This window comes from Sarcophilus harrisii, chromosome 4, assembly GCF_902635505.1.
Source record: "Sarcophilus harrisii chromosome 4, mSarHar1.11, whole genome shotgun sequence".
Taxonomy (NCBI): Eukaryota; Metazoa; Chordata; class Mammalia; order Dasyuromorphia; family Dasyuridae; genus Sarcophilus; species Sarcophilus harrisii.
In genome coordinates, this window is record NC_045429.1 from 378934392 (window position 1) to 378959912 (window position 25521).

At 33.9% G+C, this 25521-nt stretch overlaps 1 protein-coding gene across 3 annotated transcripts in view; it reads left to right on the forward strand.

The window, feature by feature from the left end:
- The window catches only part of KMO (kynurenine 3-monooxygenase), a 45711-nt gene that overhangs the window by 5025 nt on the left and 15165 nt on the right, over nucleotides 1–25521 (forward strand). Inside the window, exons 2-9 of one of the 3 annotated variants that reach the window (XM_012547934.3) lie at nucleotides 11003–11072; nucleotides 11336–11433; nucleotides 14042–14131; nucleotides 18923–18971; nucleotides 19685–19772; nucleotides 21174–21339; nucleotides 22598–22669; nucleotides 24940–25061. In XM_012547934.3, the coding sequence (XP_012403388.1) occupies nucleotides 11003–11072; nucleotides 11336–11433; nucleotides 14042–14131; nucleotides 18923–18971; nucleotides 19685–19772; nucleotides 21174–21339; nucleotides 22598–22669; nucleotides 24940–25061 (755 nt within the window). Of the gene's footprint in view, nucleotides 1–11002; nucleotides 11073–11335; nucleotides 11434–13498; nucleotides 13642–14041; nucleotides 14132–18922; nucleotides 18972–19684; nucleotides 19773–21173; nucleotides 21340–22597; nucleotides 22670–24939; nucleotides 25062–25521 lie in introns of all 3 variants that reach the window. The other 2 variants (XM_031966957.1, XM_012547935.3) reach the window with 2 other exon arrangements.

The following is a 25521-nucleotide window of genomic DNA, read 5'->3' on the forward strand; positions in this document are numbered from 1 at the left end:
GTCAATCTAATCTTTCTATGTGAACATTTTCCAAATGTTTGCAAATTATAATCATAGCATCTCTAAGTCTTCTCTTCTCTAAGCTAGATATTTCCATTTCTTCTTGTTTTTCCCCATAGAATGTTGCTTCAAGTCCATTTATGATCCTGGTTATCCTCCTCTAAATTAGTTCTAGAGTTTAAGTGTCCTCCTTAATATGTAAAAGCGAGCATTGAACAAAATATTTAGGCCAAAGTAGACTACAGAGAGACTGTTATCTCCCCTGTTCTCAGTGACAAATTAAGCAACTTTAGGCCTTTATTTAGCCATTTTCAAAAGCTATTAATATTATTCTATTTATAACATTAAAAAAACTGTATATTTATAAATTCAAAATTAGACATAAAAATTCCATTGTTGGACTAGACCCTTGATTTTATTTACATATGGAATTTCTTAAGGGTGGGGGGAAACTTTCACTAAAGTTAAGCTATCACCTCCACTGCAATTTATAATTGTAGAAAGTTACCTATAGCATTGAGAGGTTAAATGATTTGAGCAGAATTGCACAACTAGTATTTGTTAAAGGCAGAACTTGAACTCTAGTCTTAGCTTTGGAATTAGCTTCTCTTCCACTGGGCTACAGTGACTCTGACATAGTAAGTTAACACTGATTAGAAATTTAGTGAAATATCTAACATACATGTAATAGGGGGCTAGATAGTTCATTTAGGAGTGAGGGTAATGAAACAGGGGCTTATTAAGCACCTACTTTGTACTAGCAATAAGCTAAGCACCTAATATTATAATATTATCTGATTTGAGTCTCACAACAACCTGTGAAGTAGATACTATTGTTATGCCCTTTTTACAATTGGGGAAACTGAGGCAGACAAATTACGGAACTTGCCTAGCATCACACATGGTGTTAAATATTTGAGGCTAGATTTGAACTCAGGTTTCCCTGACTCTGGGTCCAATACGCTATTCACTTAGCATCTACCCAACTTCCTCATCCTTTATCATTAAATAATGTCTGGTTAACATAAAATCCAGATGTTAAATACTTTTTAAAAAGTACAGATTTTTCTATGGTTTAGGATCTCTTTAATGATCAAATCCTGGGAACTACTGGTAAAACACCAAAGTCCACGGAAATTGTCAGTAGTTAGAGTGGGTGCTTGCCCTTAGCAAGAAGGAACAACAAGATAAACTAGAGTTAACACACAATCTCAGGTACAGTGACCCACATGACCTTTGAAATCCCTGTCAACTCCATGATTCAAAGGTGTCATAAGCAAACAAGGGTCATTACTGACAGGTCATGAAGTAAGTATGCTAATCTCTGGTCAATAAATGTGGCCAACATCAGGGACAAAGGAAATTTCCAAAGTGGCTCAGGAAAGAAGCATAGATTTGATAGTATTTGTTCACTGCCATGCTTCAGACTTTGCAATGGCCTTTATCTGCTCTGTTCATGTGCTGGGCAATCTTCAAATTCATTAAATGAGTAGGCATATTGGAGCATGTAAAATAACAGATTAAAACCTCCACTGTACAGTAAGACTCATTAATTTTTAGTTCTTCACAAGTCTTTATGAACTATGTTAATCTATTATGGAGATTTCTAGGGTAAGTTCTATATCGCATACCAATTGCATAATCTATCTCATTATGTTTTTTATTAATATAGCATAAGACCACATTAAGCTTTCAAATTAACTCATAAAGATTTTGGCTGACCTTGTCATTGCTCTGATATAGCTAGACAGCTAGGTAGTACAGTAAATAGAAAACTGGACCTGGAATCAGGAAGATGTGAGTTAAAATGAATCCTCAGAGAATTACTGTGTAATCCCAATTCAATTAAGCTTAATTTCCTCAACTGTAAAATGGGGATAATAACAGCATCTACATCACAAGGCTGTTGTGATGATTAGGACAGATAATATCTGTAAAGAATTTAGCACAGTGTCTGGCACATAGCAGGCACTTATATAAATGCTTATTCCCACCCTTCCTGCTCAGAAATTTTCAGTGTTTTCCACTGTTCCTTTGGAAGATAAAAACTCCTCAGCTTGTCTTCTAAGGACCTCCAAAATTTGGTGCAACAATATTCTTGTTGTTCAGTTGTTTTGTTTATAGATTTCCATTTGGGGTTTTCTTGGCAAAGTTACTGGAGTGTTGGCATTTCCTTCTCCAGCTCATTTTACAAATAAGGAAACTGAGGCAAATAGGGTTAATGACTCGCCCAAGGTCACATAGCTAGTATGTATCTAAGACCAGATTTGAACTCAGGAAAATGAGTTTTCCTGATTCCAACCCTGGCACATTAGCCACTGCTCCACTTACTTTCTTTACAGTTTGATCTAGTTTAATCATTCTAGCATTTTGATATATTTTTAGGGCAGCTAGGTGGCATAGTGGGTAGAGAACCAGCTCTGAAGTCAGGAGGACCTACGTTCAAATTCGATCTCAGATACTTTAACACATCCTAGCTGTGTGATTCTGGACAAGTCACTTAACCCCAACTGCCTCAGCAAAAAAGAAAAAAAAAAAAAAAAGAAAGAAAAGAAAAAAAATATATATTCATACAATACAAATCCTGTTAACAAACACATTAAATATCATTTTCAGCTATAAATAACAATGCTTTGCATGTAATCATATGTCTTTGATGGAAAATATCGGACAGAATCCAGTCAAAAACAGAGCTTTGTGCAAACCAACATTAATCTATTAGTCTTTGGGTGTGGTCACTTACTCTATTAAGAATGTTTTGAATCTGAGCTTTTACTGTCTGTGCACATCCTTGAACAAATAATGTAACATCTCTGCATCTCATTTTCCTCATCTGTAAAATACAAGTTTTGGATTGGGTGAGCTTTAAAGTTCCTCACAACTCTAAATCCTAGAATCTGATGAGTTATGCTTTCACTTTGCTCATATTTTTCCGTCTTGAAAGCTGACCACTAAGACCTAAAAGATCAAAATCTATGACCTAAAGAAATATGATTTATTCAAATTTTTTTTTATTAAGGACTTCTATTATGTATAGTTTGACCTACATGGCTCCTGAGACCACTTTCCTGTGAGGCTTTTTTTTTATAAGCTTCTGTGAGTTATTTGTGTTTTGTACATTTGAGGAGGGAGCAGGTAAAATAAAAGATAGCCTAAGAAAGTTATTGATAAACCGGAGAATGTTCAAAGGTAAGTAAACAGCATGATGAAAGCCTGACCATAACTCCTTGTTGGATGAGGAACAGTTGAAGAAATTCGCGCTGGGAATATTTCACCTGGAGAATGAAAGACTCACAGGAAACATAATATCATTTTTCAAGTATTTGAAGCCAGAATTAGACTGATTCAGAAACAGGAACAAAGGGAAGAAGCTGAAGAATTTTTTCTTTTAACAATTTAAGCTATACTAAAAGGACAGGCTGCCTTAAGAAGTGTGAATTTCCCTGTCCTTGGAGTCTGAACAAAGGTAGGGTGATCACTTGTCAAGTGGTGATTCTTTTCAAATATTTGTTGTAATAGATTGACAATGATATCTCTTCTGACTTTCACATTATATAATTCAATAATTCTATCTATCCTTTCCATAGAATTTCCTTATCTTGAAGGCCAATTACCTGTTAAAAAGGAAAATGAGTTAACCTGGCATAAATTGTTCCTAAAGAACCTACAAAAAGAGACCGTGTAATTTAATGAAAAGAGGAAAATTTGCATCTATTAAATTCCTTCCATGTGCTAGACACTGTGTTAAGAAATTTACAAATATTTCATTTGATTGTCTCAACAAGCCTGAGAGGTAGCTGCTATTATATCCATTTTACAGTTGAAGAAATTGAGTCATACAGAAGTTAAGTGACTTGCTCAGGTTGACTCAGTTCATAAACATTTGAGACCAGATTTGAACCCAGAATTACTTAACTTCAGATCTAGCACTCAATCCCCTGTCTTTCATATCTAATGGAAAGAATACTGGACTTTGAATCAGGGAGGATATGGATTTGAATCTTATTAAGTCATTTAACTGTGTCACATTTCTCATCTATAATATGTAGATAGTAATGTTTACATGACATCTCACAGGGTTGCCGTGAAATTCCTCTTTTTGAAAATATGTGCTTCCATTCTGGCAGCCCAACTTTTACTGTCCACTGGATCATCAAATATCATTACAGTTGTTTAGTAATCACCCCTATAAATTCTTTCATTGCCCTGCTCCCTATGCTCTATTCTCTTATCAGCTCTGATTTGCTATCATCTTTCTGCAGGTAACTTCTGGATCTAACCCTGAGCTCCAGGGCCTCATCACCTGTTGGATATTTCAGTCTGATTGTCCTAGACATCTCAAAGTCTCCAAAACTGAACTCATTATCTTTTCCCTTCCACCACTGGCCAAACCCCAAGTTCTTTCAATTTCCCTTATTTCTGTAAAAGCATGATCCCTACTCTAACTCCACCCCCTAAAAGAAGAAATAATGGCAGGAAAGGGAGGAACAAAAGGACTTTGAATCAAATAAATCCAATAGGTAAAGCACCAAATGGTATTTGCTTATCTTAGGGAAAGATAGGATGAAGCAACTGAAAACCCAAAACAAATATTGGACTTGATGTTAGAAAATCTACATTTCAATTCTAGCTCTGATAGAAGTCAGAGACTCATTCCCCACTTGTAAAAGGAGGATAATCATTGCATTCTCTCCCTTACAGAGTTGTTATGAAGAAAGCATTTGTAAATAATAATTCAAATGATTTCTTCATTTTAAGGCTACTTTGGTTACCCTTAGATCTAATATTAGGATATTTTGGTAAGGGTAACCAAAGTAGCCTTAAAATGGGTCAAGAGAGAAGCCACATAACATTTATGTTTGTATCTAAGTTTGCTCTATTTTTGTTTTGTTTTGTTACTCTAAGTTTGTATCTATTGTTTACTCCTCCTAAGTCATGTGGTTGTGTCTAGAGAAATACCTGTAAAAATTAAAGTTTACAAAAACCAAAATTAGTGTATAATTGCTTGCTTTGTAAAAGTATTTATTATATAATTCCTTTAAAATATTTCTTCATTTAAAACTATTTTCTTTTAAAAAATAAAAATTACAAACATTCTTCCCACAACACACCTATTTTTCTGTCAACTAAGCTAATAATAATAGCATATTTCTATAACACTTTGGTGTTTATAAAATTTATTGTTAACAACAACCTTGTGGGATAAGTAGTACAGGCATTATTATCTACATTTGCCAGAAAAATAAACTAAGACTCAGACAAGACTAGAATTGCCCAGAGCCACAAAATGAATAAGGATGGAAAATTCAATTTAAACCCTATGCTCCAATTTCCAGCTCTCATGTCCTCTTCTCATTGTAATATATCATACATATATTATGATATAACCGTTGTAGCTTAAATGAGAGGTATTAAAACACAAGGTGCATTGGCAACACTCTCAAGAGCATTTTGAGTCATATTAAAGGTAATTTGAATGACTTCCAGTGCCAAGATAGGAGGGGGAAGAAGGAACTCCCTGGAGCAACCCTCCCAAATTCCCCTTCAATCTTGACCATTGTTTCAGAGAGCAGTTCTTTGGAGAAGGAAGGAATTTATGGACAAAGAAGAATGAGAACATTATGAAATACAAAATGGATAATTTTGATTACATTACATTAAAAAGGTTTTGCACAAAGTCAACACAGTCAAGTTTAGAAGGGAAGCAGAAAGCTGGGGGAAATTTTACAGCCATTGTTTCTGATAAAGGCCTCATTTATAAAATGTATAGAAAACTGAGTCAGATTTATAAGAATACAAATCATTCCCCAATTGATAAAATAATGAAAGGATATGAACAATTTAAATTTATTTTTTATTAAAGCCGTTTATTCTCAGAACATATGTATAGATAATTTTCAACATTCACTTTTGTAAAACCTTCCAAATTTTTTCTCCCTTCCTTCCTCCCACCATCTCTTCTAGATGGCAAGTAATCCAATATGTTAAACATGTGCAATTCTTCTATACATATTTCCATAATTATCATGGTGCACAAAAAAAATCAGATCACAAAGGGAAAAAATTAGAAAGAAAACAAAGTACAAGCAAACAATAAAAAAGGTGAAAATACTATGTTGTGATCCATAGTCAATACCCACAGTTCTCTCTCTGGGTGCGGATGTCTCGCTTCATCACAAGATCATTGGAACTGACCTGAATTACCTCCCTATTGAAAAAAGCCATATCCGTCAGAATCAGTCATTGTATAATCTTGCTGTTGCTATGTTCAATGCATTCCTTGTTCTACTCACCTCACTTAGCGTCAGTTCATGTAAGTCTCTCCAGGCTTCTCTGGAATCATCCTGCTGATCATTTATTATAGAACAAAAATATTCTATACCATTCATATACCGGTCTCATAACCTATTCAGTCATTCTCTAGCTGATGGGCAGCCATTCAGTTTCCAGTTTCTTGCCACTACAAAAAGGGCTGCTACAAATATTTTTGCACATGTGGGTCCTTTTCCCTTCTTTATGATCTCTTTGGGATCTACTGGGGCCCAGTAGAGACACTCCTGGATCAAAGGGTATGCACAGTTTTATAGCTCTTTGGGCATAGTTCCAAATTGCTCTCCAGAATGATTGGATTAGTTCACAACTCCAACAGTGTGTTAGTGTCCCAGTTTTCTCACATTCCCTTCAATATTCATCATTATCTTTTCCTGTCATTTTAGCCAATCTGAGAGGTATGTAGTGGTACCTCAGAATTGTCTTAATTTGCATTTCTCTGATCAATAATGATTTAGAACATTTTTTCATATGACTATAAAGGGTTTTAATTTATTCATATGAAAATTGTTCATTTCTTTTGACCATTTATCAATTGAAGAATGGCTTAAATTCTTATAAATTTGAATCAATTCTCTATATGTTTTAGAAATGAGACCTTTATCAGAATCCTTAGATGTGAAAAATTTTCCCAGTTTATTTTTTCCTTTCTAATCTTGTCTGTATTGGTTTTGTTTGTACAAAAACTTTTAACTTAACACAATCAAAATTATCCATTTTGCATTCCATAATGTACTCTAATTCTTTGGCCACAAATTTCTTCCTTCTCTACAGATCTGAGAAGTAAACTATTCTTTGCTATTTTAATTTGCTTATAATATTACTCTTTATGTTTAAATCATGAACCCATTTAGACCTTATCTTAGTATAGGATGTTAGGTATGGGTCAGTGCCTAGTTTCTGCCATACTAATTTCTACTTTTCCCAACAATTTTTGTCAAATACTGAATTCTTATCTCAGAAGCTGGAGTCTTTGGATTTATCAAACTCTAGATTACTATAGTCATTGACTGTTGTGTAAGAAGTAATTTTTAGATGAGATTAAAGCCATCTATAGTCATAAAAAATGCTCTAAATGACTATTGATTAAAAAATGAAAATCAAAACAACTCTCAGGTACCACCTGACATCTATCAGATTGGCTAAGATGATAGGAAAAGATACTTATGAATGTTGGAGGGGATATGGGAAAACTGGAACAGCAATTCATTGTTGGTAGAGTTGTGAACTAATCCAGCAATTTTGTAGAGCAGTATGAATCTATGCACAAAGGGCTATATACCTATACATACTCTTTGATCCAGCAGTATCACTACTGAGTCTATATCCAAAAGAGAGCATTAAAAAAGGAGTAAGGACCAACATATGCAAAAATGTTTGTAGCAGCTTTTTTTGTGGCAGTAAGGAATTGGAAATTGAATAAATGCCCATCAATTAGGGAATGGCTGAATAAGTTATAGTATATGAATGTAATGGAATATATTGTCATATAAGAAATGATAAGCAGACTGATTTCAGAAAAACATGGGAAGACTTATAATGAACTAATGCTGAATAAAGTGAACAGAACCAGAAAAATATTATATACAGCAAGACTATGTGATGATGAACTATGATAGACTTATATTTTCTCATCAAATGATTCAAGTCAATTACAATAGACTTGGGATGGAAAATAATATCCTTATCCAGAGAGAGAATAAGGAGACTGAATGTAGATTGAAACATACTATTTCACCTTTTTTTGTTTGCTTTTGCTTTTTCATGGATTTTCCCTTTTGTTTTGATTCATCTTTCACAATATGACAAATATGGAAATATGTTTTGAAGTATTGTATATGAATAACCTATTTCAGATAGCTTGCTGCCTTGGGGAGGAGTGAAGTAAGGAAGGGAGAGAGAAAAGGAAATTTGGAACTCAGATTCTTACCAAAATGGATGTTGAAAACTACCTTTACATGTAAATGGTTGAATTAAAAAAATGCCTCAAAACTAATTTAGGAGCAGGGTGAAACAATTTATAGCAGAAAAGATCTTTCTCACTGCAGTGGGGGTGGAAGTCTGGTAAAGGATCAACAGTAGCCAGGTGTACACCAGGTGGCCAGTAGTCAGGCTTCAAGCCCCAGGGTAATCCTTCATGCTAACCAGCGGTTCCAGACCAATAGCACAGGAAAGCCCCACCCTTGTTGCTAACATATAGCTAGGTTCCATCCCCCAGAGCCAGCCAGCATCAAAACTCTGCCCCCGGTACTAGTCAACAGCAAGACCCCATTCCTAGGGCTTACTAACAGAGAAGCCCTATCTCCATAGCAAGTCAGAAGCAAAGCTCCATCTCTGAGGCAGGCCAGCAACAAGATCCTATCCCCAAGGCAGATCAACAGAGAGTCCCTGCTCCCACAATAAGTCAGTAGAGTCACCCTCTCCTTGACCCACCACTTCAAATTAGCAGCTAGGCCCTGAGGTCCAGTGAAAGCCCAAAGAATCTTGGGACCCTGCAGAAGCAGAGCCCAATTCTCATGTAAAAGCACAGTCACAAAATTGACAGAAAAAATAAGGAAAAAATAACAAAATAGAATGACTATAGAAACTTACTATGGTGGCGGGGAAGATCAAGGTATCCTTGATATTTAGAAACAAATTAAGGAGAGGACAACAGTACAAAATGGTCACATGTAAAGCCTCAAAGAAAAATGGAAATTGGTCTCAGGCCCAAAAAGAACTGGAAAAATTTTAAAAAGGATTTTTAAAAAGCTATCTATATTCATATGGGAAAAAATGCTCTAAATCACTACTGATTTAGTATATCCTCAGATTGGCTAAGATGACAGGACAATCCTTTATTTAAGCATAAATGTTGGAGAGGATATGGGAAGAGAAGGACATTAATACACTCTTAGTAGAGTTGTGAACTGATCCAACCATTCTGGAACTATGCCCAAAAGACTATAAAATTGTGCATTCTTTGATCTAACAATACCACTGTTAGGTCCATGTCCCAAAGAATTTTTTTTTAAGAAAAGAACCTATTTGTACAAAAATGTTTATAGCAGCTCTATTTGTGGTGGCAGAATTGTAAAATAAAAGAATTCCTATCAATTAAGGACTGAATTAGGAAGGACTGAATAAGTTGTGATATATGATTGTAATGGAATATTATTATATTATAAAAAAGTGATGAGCAGGATGAATTCAGAAAAACCTGGAAAGATTCACTCGAAAGTAAAGTAAGTAGATCCAGGAGAAATTGTACAGAGTAACAACAATATTGTGTGATTAAGAATTGTGAATGACTTAGTTATTCTTAGCAATTCAATGATCCAAGACAATCCCAAAGAACTAATGATGAAAAAATGCTATTTCCCTCCAGAGAGAGAACTGATGTCTGAATATAGACTGAAACATTGTTTTTCACTTTTTTATTTCTTTTTTTGAGTCTTCTTGCACAAAATAATTAATGTGGAAATGTTTTTAAAAGATTGTACATATATAATCTATATCAGATTGCTTACTCTCTTAGGGGAAGAGAAGGGGAAGAAAGGAAGGATATAATATGGGACTCAAAACGTTTTAAAAAGTCAAAATTTGTTTCTACATGTAATTGGGGAAAGATCAAATATTATGTATATGTAATATAATTGGGAAACATTTAACAAAACAAATAAAACTATAGTAGAGCATAGGTAAAATTATTATGTGCTGTACCAATTCACTGTGTGACATTTCTATTTGAATTTTACACCATTGGCTTGAATCACTACATACTAGTATATAGAAACTGGATCAGCAAAGTCCATATTATATAGTCTAAAGCTTTAGGAAAATGAGTGTACATTTGATGCCTTTATATACTTTACAGAACCTAGCACCATGCCTCACATATAAAACATAATAAATATTTAACGATCAATTTTTTGTATTTCATGAATATTTTTAAACTCCCCAAAGGATCTGAGTGGGTTCATACTACATATTGTTGGTGCTGAATTATAAATTTTACATTAAATCAGAAAATTATGTCACTGCTTTTGTTAGACTCAGATTGCCAACAGAGAGAGTTAGGTGAGAGAGCTCTGAGAAGATAGAGCTTAAACTCTTATCTGCATGTATGTTCCTCTATCTCATAGATGATGAGTAAAGTAGATTAGCAAAAATGGATCAGACAGTCAAGTTAGGTGCTCCCTGTGTGTACTAAGTCCTAAGGATAAAAAGAAAGGAAAAATCACAGTGCTAGCTCTCAAAAAACGTACTTTCTAATGGGGGATACAACATATAAATAGCTGTGATAGATGTAGGGTAAGTGGAAAATAATCTCCGAATGCAAGCAATGGAGAAGTCTGGGAAAGGTCTTCCTCATCAGGTGGAGTTGAGCTGAGTCTTGAAGAAAGGCAGGAGAGGTGAGGAGGGAGAGCATCTCATACATGGAGGAGCAGCCAAGAAAAGACACTGAGTCAGGTAAAGAAATGTCACATGCAAGGAACAAAAAGATTATTACTGTCAGTAGTTTGTACATTATATGAAGGGAAGTAAAGTATGAGATAACTGAAAAGGAAAGAAGAGGCTAGATTGTACAAGTTTTTAAAAGCCAGTTGTTGTGATATACTTAATTTTGATAATTTTAAAATTCTTAAGTCAAAAGTCTGTAGAAATATGAAAAAAAAATCTTTTTTTTTAGGTAGGTGCATTAAATGCTTGCTTCTTTGCAAAGAGAGGTTTCCAAGTTGATGTCTATGAAGCCAGGGAAGGTAAGCAAAAAATCATGACTATAATTATGATTCTTGGCCTTGCCTATTTTTCTTGACTTCCTAAATGAAAAGGAGAAAAAAAAGTTAATAGGCTTTTAAATAAATTTCAAAAGTTTGTACATAATTAACAATACTAATATCTTGTTAGAGAAATTATTGATTTCAAAAATTTCATTATGAATTAGCAAGTTTCCCCAATAACATTTTTAGTTTGCTGTCTGTGTATCATTTACATAGCCTGGAATTTGTTTCCTGTATCTTAGATATTCGAGTTGCAAAATTTGCCCGTGGAAGAAGTATTAATTTGGCCCTTTCTCATAGAGGACGTCAGGCTCTTAAAGCGGTTGGACTAGAAGACCAGGTTGGTTGTCTTCATTTGTTTCCCTAAGACTTTGTAGAATATAATTCTCTGCTAAAATCCTCCTTTGTTGCCTCCTCATGGAGTAGAAGTGACTTTTCACTTATTCTTATATTCGTCTATGGCAGAGAGTATAAACTTTGCTAACTTCTGCTGACTAATCATTATTATTGTTAATTATTAGTGATAGTAATGATAATACTAACTAGCATCCAGAACTTTGAGGACTACAAAATGCTTTGCATGTGTTATGTCTTGGGGAAAAGCTGGAACAGTTTTGAGCCAGTGATGAAGATTATGTCTGTTATCCAAAGGAAAGCCTAGTCAAATTGGTTTACGACCAGTAAGGCCACTGATGATAAATTTTTCAGCTATAATTCTTGATGTGGGTCATCTAAGACCCATGAACATTGTCATCAGTATTGGTGGACAAAGAACTCAGAATGAGTCCTCAGAGTAACTTAAAAAGTAGAACATAACAGCTAGTTATCTTTTAATATCACTGCATCTTATTTTATAATGGTTTATAAAACTGTATTTTACTCTTGAATGCCAAATACTTTTTGCTTTGGTACCTTAAATAACTGTAATTTGATTTATATAGGTTTATATTTTTTCTCATGGAGAAAATAGCCTTATATAGTCTTCATGAATAGTTGATGCAAAAAGAATTCATCTGGCTCCAGCCTACTTAAAACAACTACATTTGACATTACTTCATTTTCTGTACTCTGGATTACCAAACTGGCCTCCTTCCTGCATCTATGCCTTTGTTTAAGTTGTTTTCTATCTATGAGGGCTCTATTTTTTCTTTATCTCTACCTTTTAGGATTCTCAGCTTCCTTGATAGTCTCAGCTGAGTTGCTACTTCCCATGACAAGTTTTTTGTTTGTTTTTTTAAAATTCTGGTTGTTCATGTTCTTTCCTGATCCAAATGATCTTGTTCTTATCTGTGTACATGTTGTACAGTCTTACTAGAAGGTGATACTTCATTTTCTGTACTCTGGATTACCAAACTGGCCTCCTTCCTGCATCTATGCCTTTGTTTAAGTTGTTTCCTATCTATGAAGGGCTCTATTTTTTCTTTATCTCTACCTTTTAGGATTCTCAACTTCCTTGATAGTCTCAGCTGAGTTGCTACTTCCCATGACAAGTTGTTTTTTTTTTTTTTTTTTTTTTTTAAATTCTGGTTGTTCATATTCTTTTCTGATCCTAATTATCTTGTTCTTATCTGTGTACATGTTGTACAGTCCTACTAGAAGGTGAGTTTCTTGAGGGTAGAGAACATCTTTAATTTTAATTATAACACCTAACATTGTGTCTTATATATGGAAAAAATTGCTCTAAACAACTCTCACCCAGCAGAATGGCCAAGATGACAGGAAAAATAAGGATAAACGTTGGAGAGGATATGGGAAAAGAGGGACATTGATACACTGTTGGTGGAGTTGTGAAAAGATCCAACCATTATTTTTTTTCTTTCACCTTTTGCTCAGTGGTCAGTGAGTGAATGAAAAATCTTTTGGTGATGAACTTCTTCAAATAAAGTTGTTAGTTGTCAAACATGCAACTAATTTATTTTGTTGTATTTAAAAGTCTTTCCAGCTTTTTAGGACTTATCCAAACTCACATTCATTGACCTCACCTTTCAAAACACCTCTATACCACAATGACTTATCAATATGAGGCAATATCAAGTACCTCCCAGTAATACAAAGACAGAACCATAGAGTAACATAATCTCACAAGTAGAAGAGATCTCAAAAGTAATTTATTCTAGTTTGTACCTAAATGGGAATCTCCTCTAAAATATCCCCAAATAGTCAAACTTGATAACTTCACTTTTACCAAGTGTTCTACTATTTTTAAGATCCTGTTAATAAAATAAAATGATTTTATGTATTTAGATACAGATATCTAAGTATGAGGTACAATAGAATTGTACCTCAGGCTAACCTGGTTCCCTACAACCACAATATTGGCTACTCTAAACTCCTAGCTAGAAAAATAACATTAAAGCAGATATTTGACTCTCTCTGACTTAATTTACATTTATATTTATTTCTAGTCAAATCTGACTTCTTTGCTATTTGGAAAAAAATTAAGCTTACCAGAAATGAAACTTCAGGATATGCTAATAGACACACACTAGGAAGGGAAACTGGAACTTCTTGGAACTTCCCTTGATGTGCAAGAAGATAGATACAACTGGTAACTACAACTCAACTCTTCTATTCCTAGATGCCTCTGGTGCCAATGGTTCTCTTCAATCTCTCGCTTGTTTGTCCCAGTTCTGCTTCCTCTTCCTCCTTTCACTAATTACGTCTCTATTCTCTGTTCTTTCTGGCTCTCTTCTCGTTTTCTCACTCCTTCCTCTTTGCTACCAAACCCTGAAAATTCCTTCCTGGTTCTGAAATAGCTCCTATTTTTTATACAACCTCTTTCATGAGAAACCAAGTTTCCCCATCCATTCATTCAATGAGTTACTATTACAGTACTATAAATCCTTTAGTTTTTTTTAAAGAGATTTGAAAACTGATTTGAAATCTGTTTATATGACAAATTTTGTGATTTGAAAAATATCTTAAAATTGTCATTTTTGATTTTGTAGATTGTATCCCAGGGCATTCCTATGAGAGCAAGAATGATTCATTCTCTCTCAGGAAAAAAAACTGCAATTCCTTATGGAACCAAAAATCAGGTAAGTTTTACCTTGAAATACCTCTTTGCATGACTGTCATGTCTAAAACCTAGAACTTAACTTTGGTTTTTATTCTTCTTACCTTGGTATTAGCCAAAATATGACACTTATCTGAACAACCATAGCACAGTGATAATGATATAATAGTTGATCATAAGGTTCAAGGACTGCAAAATTATATATATAATATCTCATTTGATACTTAAGCTTAAGAAATAAGCACTACATGACTTTTATTATACTCACTTTAAAGATGAAAAAGATGAGGCTCAGAAAGATTAAACAATCTACCCATGGAAATATAGCTAGTGTCAGAACTATGATTTCAATAAGTGCTGTTTTTCAAAGTATTTACTGTGGGAAGATATATGATTATTCCAAAAAGTATCATTGTGCAAAACTTTTTTTGAAATTGCTTTAAGAATAAGTCTGTCTCTGTTTTTCTCTGTCTCTGTCTGTCTCGAACACATGCACACACACACACACACACACTCAGTCTCATTATATTATAGTCACACTTCCTTTTTTTTGTGCTTCTAATGACATTTCTCTGTTTTTTATCCACTTTATTCTTTAAACTTCATTCTGAATGATTATTAACAGTTTCCATAGATCAAATCCACTAAAAGCAACAGATTTCTACTTCTTAGTATAATGTGCAATAATCTTTTGAGATAATCTCAAAAGAAAAGTTAAAAAATGGTGAGGTGAGGTTATATCTTTGAGCCTCAGGTGGGAAGATCCTGCAATTTCCAACAACAGAAAATGTATTTCTTTTCTGTCTTCCTCCCCCTTTTCTCTCTTTGTCTCTCTGTCTCTGTTTTTGTCTCTGTCTCTCCGTGTCTGTTTCTGTCAGTCTAATTCTGTCTGCCTCTGTCTCTCCTGTGTGTCTCTCTTTGTCTCTTTCAGTCTTTCTGATTGTCTCTATCTCTGTGTCTATTTGTCTGTCTCTGTCTCTCTCCCACCTCCCACCCTTCTCTCTCTCTCTCTCTCTCTCTCTCTCTCTCTCTCTCTCTCTCTTTTTCTCTCTCTCTGTGTGTGTGTGACTGTCTCTCTTCCTTATTTCCCAGGCCCACTAATGAAACACACAACAAATCGGAAATTGTTATGATTGACCTTTATCTTATGCTTGCTTTCAATACTAATTGAATGGAAATTTAACCAAGCTTTAAAGAACAGATAAACTTTGGATTTAATATAAACTCTTCTAAACATTGTAAGAAAGGGGAATGAAAACATCTACTGATAAATCATTCTCTAGTATCAGTTCTTCTAAATGGAAAGCAAGTTCAACAATGATTGAACTTGACAATGACATCCAGAAATGGCTGTCGTCTGGTCTAAGACTGTTTTCAAGCTGTGCTGGGCAGTTAACAGCAACAGTAATGGCAATGGATGAGCTCCATTGGTTATCAAAGTAATCATCATCCTCTCTAACTTCTGGTTCACTTCATACTTTCTCAAAAAACTCAAGTGGAAGCTATTCAAGCTGGTTTCTTTGGGTTCAAGGGAAAGGCAGTTCTATTTTTTTTTTTTGTTATTTTTTTTTAAGATATTGTCCCTTTTCAATGGATAGAAAACTAGAAAAAAAAAAAAAACCTGAATAATTCTGTACCATTCTGCTAGTTTTATCTCAGTTCCTCTGAATTCTTCAGTATATTGACGTAAATATACTCTATAGAGAAACCCAGAAAAGGCAATAAATACCCATCTATTCATTCAGTACTACTGATGAACATTAGCAGTTTTAAGGGGCTGATTTTTTTTTTCATGTTCCTTCAAAAATAACTTGACTAGAATTGATTTGCATTTCAACTTTGAGAAATGGAGTAGAACCTCTTGCCTGTAAGTTTCTAAAAGAGAAAACAGAATCCAGATAGTTTTATAAACTTTTTAAAAAGCAAAATCAAATTTTTGATTTATAGTTCTTTTTGCTTAGCTTTCCTGTGGTTTTCTTTTTACTTGTTAATTTTCATACAATAGCATATTAAACTCAGAAGAGGGGTTTCTTTATTTATTTACACTTTCTGAATGCTTTTCCTTAGAAAGGAGGTATGCAAAATGTCTTTTGGCAAACTAGAAACCCCAGCCCTCTTACTTTTCACATATAGAAGTTTTTTTTTTTCCCTAAAGAAAACAGCAAAAGTTGATCAAGCCTACTTTTTCTGTTTCTGACTCTGTTAAAGAGTTATCTCATTTTTCTTTGTTTTTAGTCAACCATGGTACTCTCAAGGAAGCAAAATTTATGAGTGTATATGATAACGAAACCCCCAGAAAAGTGAAAAATTCAGATATTTATCATTTTTTGGACTGAATTTTCCTAACCACTGAAGCTGAAAACATTTCTAAGAACACATTGGGAGCACTGAAAAGTATTGCATGTATAGTTAGTTTTATTCTATTATTCATTCTAGGATTGTTTGGAATCTTGTCATTTTCCCCATTGTTTCTTTCTGAATCTGGCATCATGTTAGAAATTGCTTCAATATAAATAATTTGAAAGAGCCAGACTTAAACCTATCTTTTGAAGTGATTCTATAAATCACCTGTAGATATTGTTTTTCATAGGCAATTTAAAAAAATTTTCAGGTCAATTTATTATTACTCTTGCTTTTATTATTTATAGTATCAAGAATCAGCCACCAAGGATACAGTGGAGGGTTATAAAAAATGTCTTGATTTTTGTGAGATGATAAAATCTTTCTTTCTTTCTTTTTATTTTCAGTGTAGCAGGACCAAATGGGTTAAAGAGTAAGGCTTTAATTCAAATTTTTTCCTTTATGATGCATCATGAATTTACTCATTAGCTATATGGATATCTCTTAGGTATCAACATTTCCCTTAATTTGACATTTTATGTACTTAGGGTAAATCAATTTTGTTGAAATTTCCAATTTTCTCCTTCCTATCCAAAGCAATTATCAGTATTAGACCATACCAAAAGAACAAACTAAAACTATGACTTGTATAAATTTTTTTTTCCATGTCTTCCCACCTTCTCTTTCTATGCCTTATGTCATTATTCAAGCTGCTTAGGAGTCTCATGTTGTTTTCCAACTATTTTGGACCTCCTATACTTCATTCACCAACCAGATACATCCCTGTTTTCATGAGGGGTGCCTTTTGCTCATTTCACATGTCACATGATAGTTCTGACTCCTTTGGAGTTCTAGTTCTTAACTAGCTATTTCAATGATGATCGGGAAATAAAAGGACATTAAAAGATATGAATTCTAATCTCTATTTACTTTTTATTTTTATAAAGGTGAATACCAGAACATATACCACTAATCTGTAATAATCTAAAAAGTCTTTTTGATCATTTTGTTTATATAGGATAATATAAAAGGGAGAATTGCATGGTGGATACTGTAGATACCTTGGAAACAGAATGAACTGAGATCTTGTCCTGCTTCTAATGAATGCTAGTTGTATAGCCATTGACAAATCAATTAAATTTTAGGTTTCTTCTTTTTTTTTAATAGCCTTCAAATTATTTCTTTATTTTAATTTTTAGAATAATAGCTTTTTTATTTTTCAAAATATATGCGAAGAGTTTTGACAATTCACCCTTGTAAAAACCTTATATTCCAAACTTTTTTCTTTCCTTCCCCACCTTTCCCCTTCTTGGTAGCAAGTCATCTAATATAGGTTAAACATGTACAACCCCTGAATGTATTTCCACATTTATCATGCTGTACAAGAAAAATCAAATCAAAAATTTTAAATGAGAAACAAACATACAAGCATTATCTAGCATTATCCATCTAGCATTAAACTTACCTCAACCTAAATGAATGATTCTCTAATCATAGGATTGTAGACACCTTTCTTTTTCAGATAGGTGAGAAAGATCCAGAGGTGGCAGGATAGGGTTGGGATTTTAGGATTCCTTGAATATTACATAGAATTCTGAATACTACCTACTCCATTAGCTTTGTAATGGTGGTACATTGTATGTGTACAACAATAACTTTATGTAATTTTTTCCTTTTAAATAAATGTGTGTGTGAATGTTGTCCTTCCAAAGTAGCATCTTTGAGAATTTTATGTGATACTTAATGCTGGTAAATTGTTGTCCCTTGAAAATGGATTTCACTTTTGAATACATTCAAAAGGTCTTCAGAGATGAATTTGTTATAAAGTCAGTGATCAACTTGGATACTGCTGTTTCGGGTCAAAATCAGCATATAAGACTAAAAAATAAAATGATTAATTTTCTTTTGTTGGTGTCTGTTGCTGGATGTGGAGGCCATGCCAAAGAGGAGTTCCAAAGTGGTTTTTGAATACTAATAGTATGTTTAGAATATGTAGTTGGAGTTTTCTTGTGTGGGAGTTCTCCATACCAGCGAAATCACAGATCTAGAATCTATTCTCTTTATAGAATTATATAGGGATTTGTAGGAGTTCAAGAGATTTCCAAAGCAACTGAATAGGATGATCTGATTTAGTTCAATGCAGTAAATATTTATTAAGTGAATCTACTTTGCGCAAGGAAATGCATTGGGTACTAAGTGAAAAAACACTTTATGATTGGTTTCTTCTTATTATTAGGTTATATCCCCTATTTTTGTGTATGGCAACACTGCTAAATTCTAAAAGAGAAGGGTTTGATTTTTCCAATCATAAATCTTAATTAAAGTAATAAATTTAGGTTGAATACTTAAAAAAGAAATGGTAACATGCTTATTGATTATTGAACTGCCTATCTAGTAGAACAATTGTCCTGTAATACTGAAGTATATTTGTACATCCTTCCTAAATAAAGTTTTCAAATTCTATTTTTTTCAGTATATTCTTTCTATAAGTAGAGAACATCTAAATAAAGACCTATTGAATGGTAAGTCTGTCTTTAACTAAAACTTATTCACCTTGTGCATTATTGTGTTCCCATGATGCTTGGGACTGATACAGCAAACAACTTTTTAATTGGAGTTTGTCTGGTTGATTCTTTGTACTTACAACACTTTGCTAGCACAGTACCTGGTGCATAGTCAGTGCTTAATAAATGCTCAGTGATTGGTTGATTTTCTACTACATGCTGATTACCTGATACAGAGACAATTAAAATATAAAGTTGTATTATCTTGAATTTAAAGCCTTCCTGGCTATAGAGCTATTAAAAACAGCTACAAGGACAAATAATTGTGTGACTAATGAGTTATTATTGACTCAAAAGTACTTATACAATTGATATATGGGGTAAGTGATCCTTACTTCCCAATGTGCCATTCATTCAGGTATTTGAGACTTAAAGGGAATTAGGAAAAGGAGCAGAAAGAAGACAAACATCTTTATTTAAAGTTTTAAGGTATTTGAGACTTAAAGGGAATTAGGAAAAGGAGCAGAAAGAAGACAAACATCTTTATTTAAAGTTTTAATACCAAGTATTGGGAAATGACATAAATGGAAATAATGTTAAACCAGTGAATTTGAATGTTGTCAATGCCATTATAATAAATTAAAACAATAAATGAGAACCTCAATTTTTCTTGAATTTGGTATAAAAAAAGAATTTAAATTATCGATGTTGTTTTTCTATTTGTTCTCCAGCTGTTGAAAAATATCCCACTGCAAAGGTGCACTTTGGCCACAAGTTGTTAAAATGTAAACCTGAAGAAGGCGTAATCACTCTCCTTGGGTAATTAAACACGGCATAAGTCCTCATTAAGGATTTGATAGGAAGGATTGGGAGGTGGAGAATTATCCTTTTAAAAGGCTTAAATAATTATCTTAGGAAATAGTCATGGAAAATATGGATCCTTTTTTAAAAGGTAAAATTTTAGAGTTTGAAAGAATCAAAGAACCCTCCAAATATACCTTTAAATCAGATGAAATTTTCAGCTTCTCCCTTAATGACTAATGTTGTATTTATACAATCATAATTATCTAATTGATTTAGCTTGCTCTTGAGATCCTCTAAGATAGAAATTCCCTTTTAAGGAAGACCTACTGAGGGAAAATACATGAGCTTGGACAAATCCAGTGAACTTTTTGTCTTTACCTTCCTTGGCCTTTCTGTAGCATTTGACAGTCTTTCTTAAAATATTATTTCTCTCTGCCATGGTATTTTTCTATTCTGACAACAGCTACCCTTTATGTAGTACTATAAGGTTTCTGAATTACTTTACACATAATCACATTTAATTTTGACAACAAACAACCCTATTAAGTAGGTACCACAAATGTTATTGTCCATATTTTACAATGAAGAAAGTGGAGCATAATGAAGTCAGAGGCTGGATCTGAGCTCCTTCAAGTCTTTTCTCCAAGTCCAACACTTTTTACTAGATTGTTCTATTTTCTTTCCTGTTTCTTTCTGTATCTTTCCTTCACTGGTTTCATCTCTTTCTTATCCTATCCTTTAAGTGTAGTCTCATCCTTTATTCAGTCCTCTCTACTCATCTCTAGTTACCTAACAAATACTACCCAGTCTTCTTTCAATTTTCTTCTTTCTGGCTCTGCCTTTCCTTTTTCACTGCCATTATCCTAATACATGTCCTTATCATCTCACAACCAGATTATAAAGTCTCTTAATTGTTATATTTCCAAATGGATTTCCAAAATAGTCATACTAATTCACAGTTCTACCAAGAATGTATTAACAATAAGATCTGCAAAGTGAAAGCACACAGTAACATATGATCTCATTTGAGCCTCACAACAGGTTCAAATATAACAAGAAGGTGCTATTATTATCCTGATTTTAGAGTTGAGGAAACTGAGACACAGAGAACTAACATGTTCAGGTATACACAACTAATATCTGAGACAAGATTTGATTTCATCTGTCTTACTCAAAGACTAACATTCTTTATACTGTGCCATTCTTTATGCTGCTTCACAATCTTTGAAGTAAGGGCAAGTATTCTTCTCTTTGTTTTGGTAATACAAAATACAGAGATGAAAATCTGTAGCCCAAACAAAAAGTCTCCTGAGTGCCTGTGCTAATTCTACAGGCAAATTCCAGGTCTACTGAAATGGTGTGGGTCTCTTTTGTTAGTATTATACCTACAGATTAACTCTTTCCTTGATTTCACAGATCTAATCAAGTGCCCACAGAAGTTACTTGTGACCTTATTGTAGGGTGTGATGGAGCTTATTCCACAGTCAGAGCACAGTTCATGAAGCGGCCTCGCTTCAACTACAGTCAACAGTATATTCCTCATGGGTACATGGAACTGACTATTCCACCTAAGAATGGGGAGGTAAGGAAATCTTCATTTTCTCCCTCATTAAAGGTTCTCCTTATCTTTTTAAAGTTACCTTTAATAAAAGATGTAGGTAGTACCCTTTATTTTAAGGAAATGTGGCCACTAACCTTGGCTAGTATATACATTAGGTTTAAAAAATAAAAAACAAGTTTGTGTTTAGTACAAAAATGTTCTCTTCCCTTCTTCCTCTTGGCTTAAGGAAATTTTTAGCATATAGGGTAAATATTTTATATCATCATACACAAATGAAACCAGGAAGTTATAATAAAATGTATTGTCAACAGACACAATAGTAATGTTAGTTCCTAAATCAGGACTAGCAAATAGCATTGATCAAACATTTGCATTTTATCAGGAATATCATCTCTTAACTGTCATCCACTCAGACATTTGTTAGTTCACAGGATTGTAGATTTAAAACTAGATGGGACTTTGAAGTTCATCTAGTCCAATGTCCTGACTTTGCAGAGGAGGAAACTAATTCCCAAAATAAAATGAGTTGCCCGAGACTTTATGGCTAAGAATTGGCAAAATCTTAGGATTCAAAGCAAGCCATTTGACTAGATCTGTTGATATTTCTACCATGCCTTGAAGGAATGATGTTGCTGTCTATCAACCAACAATCTTAGATAGTTACATTTAGAGCCAGAACAAATTATCTATGCCTCCTGAAGTTTGGAAAATCATATCCTGTTATATTCATATGTTATTGTCCAATCAGAAACTTTGTAATACTGTAACACATGCCTTGATCTATCAAAGATTCATCTTTCTTTGAAATCTTCAAAGAGAAACAGGATGACCATGTGTTAGATAAATTATATTAAGAACTCCTTTGGTGCTTCCCATGAACTATGGACCGGTAGACACGATTAGCTCAAAGCAAAAGCAGTTGCTAAAATGGCAATAAAAACAGTAACTTTGGAACATTTCTCCTTATAAGTCTGGGGCACACACAAACACAAGTAAGAAGAGTTCATACAAATTTAGTATACAAGTAGAGTGATACATGCCAAGAAACACATACCAAGCCAACATATCACTCCAGTATCACAAAGACAATATACTTTGGGTCCTATTGAAGATGGTAAGAAGCTCTCTAATGAGCCTAGTGGATAGCCAAGTCATTCTGTTTGATAAATGACACTACTAATTATATTATCAGGGAAACACTTATACCATATGGAGAATGAAATTAATAGAGGTGTTTCATTAATATTTTAGTAAACATCTGTGCGTTTTCCCCCTACAGTATGCTATGGAACCTAATTATCTACATATTTGGCCAAGAAACACTTTCATGATGATTGCACTTCCTAACCAGGTAGAGTATGTTATACCAATAATCACATTTGTGTGTGTATTGTTCATTTGAGTCTTTCTGTTTGTTGCTTGATGCTGTAAAATGAGGCAGGGCAGAAACTAATAGTTTTGTCAAGATACCTCACTGATCATAGCAAAGACTTTTTCAAAAATTTAAAAGGCAATTGTACTTATGGACATCACCAGATAATCAATATAGAAATCAAATTGGTTAAATGTTTTGTAAACAAAGGTGGGAAAAGTCTATATATAGTCAGAACATGACAAGGAACTGATTACAGCTCAGATCATACACTTATTGCAAAATTCAAACTTAAATTGAAGAAAGTATGGAAAACCATCAGACTATATAGACATGACCTAAATAACATCCCTTATGCATATGAAGTGGAGATGATGAATAGATTTAAAGGATTAAATCTGGCAGATAGACTATCTGAAGAACTATGTACAGAGGTTTGCAATGTTCTACAAGAGACAGCAACAAAAAGCATTCCAAAGAAAAAGAAGAGCAAGAAAGCAAAATGACTATTTGATGAGGCTTTACAAATAGCTGAGAAAAGAAGGAAGAGGAAAGGAGAAAGAGAAAGGAAAAATATATCTACATGAATGAAGAATTCCAGAGAATAACAGGGGAAGAAGAGAAGCTTTTCTTAAATGGGCAATATATAGAGTTAGGAGAAAAACACCAGAATGGGAAAGACAAGAACTTACTTTAAGAATGTTAGAGACATTGAGGGAATGTTTCATGCAATAATAGGCAAGAAAAAGAGATGCCAATAGTAGGGACTTAACAAATGCAGAAGAGATTAAGAAGAGGTGGCAAGAATACAGAAAAGAATCATACAGGAAAGATCTTAACATCACTGATAATTGGAATGGTGTGTTTCCTGATCTAGAATCAGGAAATCCTAGAAAATGAAGTTAAGTGGGCCTTAAGAAGCATTGCTAATAAGACTAGTGAAGATGATGGAATTCCAGCTGAGCTATTTAAAATTCTAAAAGATGATGCTGTTAAAGAGCTATACTTAATGTGCCCACAAAATTGGAAAATTCAACAGCTGCTACTGGATTAGAAAAGATCAGTTTAAATCTCAAGCCTAAAGGACAATGCCAAGTAATGTTCAAATTACAAAATAGTTACACCCATGCAAGGTTATGTTTAAGATTCTGCAAGGCCACAGCAATATGTGAATTGAGAATTACCAGAAGAACAGGGTGGTTTTCAAAGAGGCAGAAGAATTAGACCAGATTGCTCACATTTGCTGGATTATGGAGAAGCAAGGGAGTTTCAAAAAAATTTCTAATCTTCCTTCATTGACTATACTAAAGCCTTTGTGTGGATCACAGTATAAGATGTGGCAAGTCTTAAACGGTAGAAGCAGATTATCTTGTCTCCTGAGGAACCTCTATGTGGGTCAAGAAGCAAAAGTTAGAACCAAACTTATAACTATTAACTGGTTTAAGACTGGAAAAGGAATACAACAAGGCTATGTATTGTCACATTATCGATTTAACTTATATGCAGAGTATATCATATGAAATGCTGGGCTGGATAAATCAAAAGCCAAATTAAGTTTGCTCTGAGAAATATCAACAATCTCAGATATGCAGATGATAACTTCTTTAGTGGCAGAGAGTGAAGAATTAAAAAGCCTTTTGATGAGGATGAAAGAGGAGTATTTAAAAGCTGACTTGAAGCTTAACATTAAATAAGTTAGCAACTTGTTCCATCAATTCCTAGCAATTAGTGTAAGAAGAAATGGAAAATCTCAGATTTTATATTCTTGGATTCAATGATTACTGCACTCAACCATTGTAGCCATGAAAACTTCAAGAGACAGGGGGCAATAGAAGGGCTTGGTATACCATGTATGATCTGTGGAGTTAGATATAACTGAATAACTGAATATATATACACACATATATCCCCAGGATGTCTTGGTAATATCCCCAGGAAACAAAAGGGGAAAAGAATAAAGGAAAGGAAGTTCAATTCAGTTCAAAACTGTTACTTAGTTTTCTGGATAGTCTGGGGTGGGGGGAAACTACTGAGCTTTCACAGTTTTGACTTGGGAAAACTACTGAACTTTCACAGTTTTGAGTTAAGAGATTATCTATATCTATCTATTTATATCTATATATCTATATATCTGGGATTCCTCTCTGACACTAGCCAAGATTACTGTAACTTGGTGTTATTTCTTCAATGACTACATTTTCCAGATCCCTAATTCCTTTGATATGTGAGGTACCTTTGTCTTTTCACAGAACAAATCCTTTACCTGTACTTTATTCATGCCTTTTGAAAATTTTGAAAAGCTCACCACAGGTAGTGATGTGCTGGATTTCTTTCAGAAGTACTTCCCGGATTCCATCCCCCTAATGGGAGAGTAAGTGTTATTATCCACAATTGTATATTCTGGTTCACGAACTTGAGTTGTATCAAGCAAGGAATTTTTAACCCTTTTCTCTTTTGGTTTAGATCAATCATACAATCACCAGGATTTGAATTTGTATTAGTGCAGTGCACATGTCTGAGCAGATTAGGGAATATCTGAGCAGATTTTTTTTTTTGATGAGGAATTCTGAACAATCCCCAGATTCTTCCCCCCTCAAAAAAATTCTCTAGGAAAAAATTTTTGCATGTACTTTTTTTTGTGGAATATGATGATGATGTTGATCCTACGATCGCCAATTTAAAACTGGCAACATCCAAAGAAGTTATCCATTCAATCTTGTCAATTTTATGAGAAAACTAAGCCTCAGAAAGGTAAACTGACTTGCCCTGAAGTCACATAGGTAGTAAGTAGCAGAATCAGAATTTGAATCCAGATCTTCTGACTCTTAATT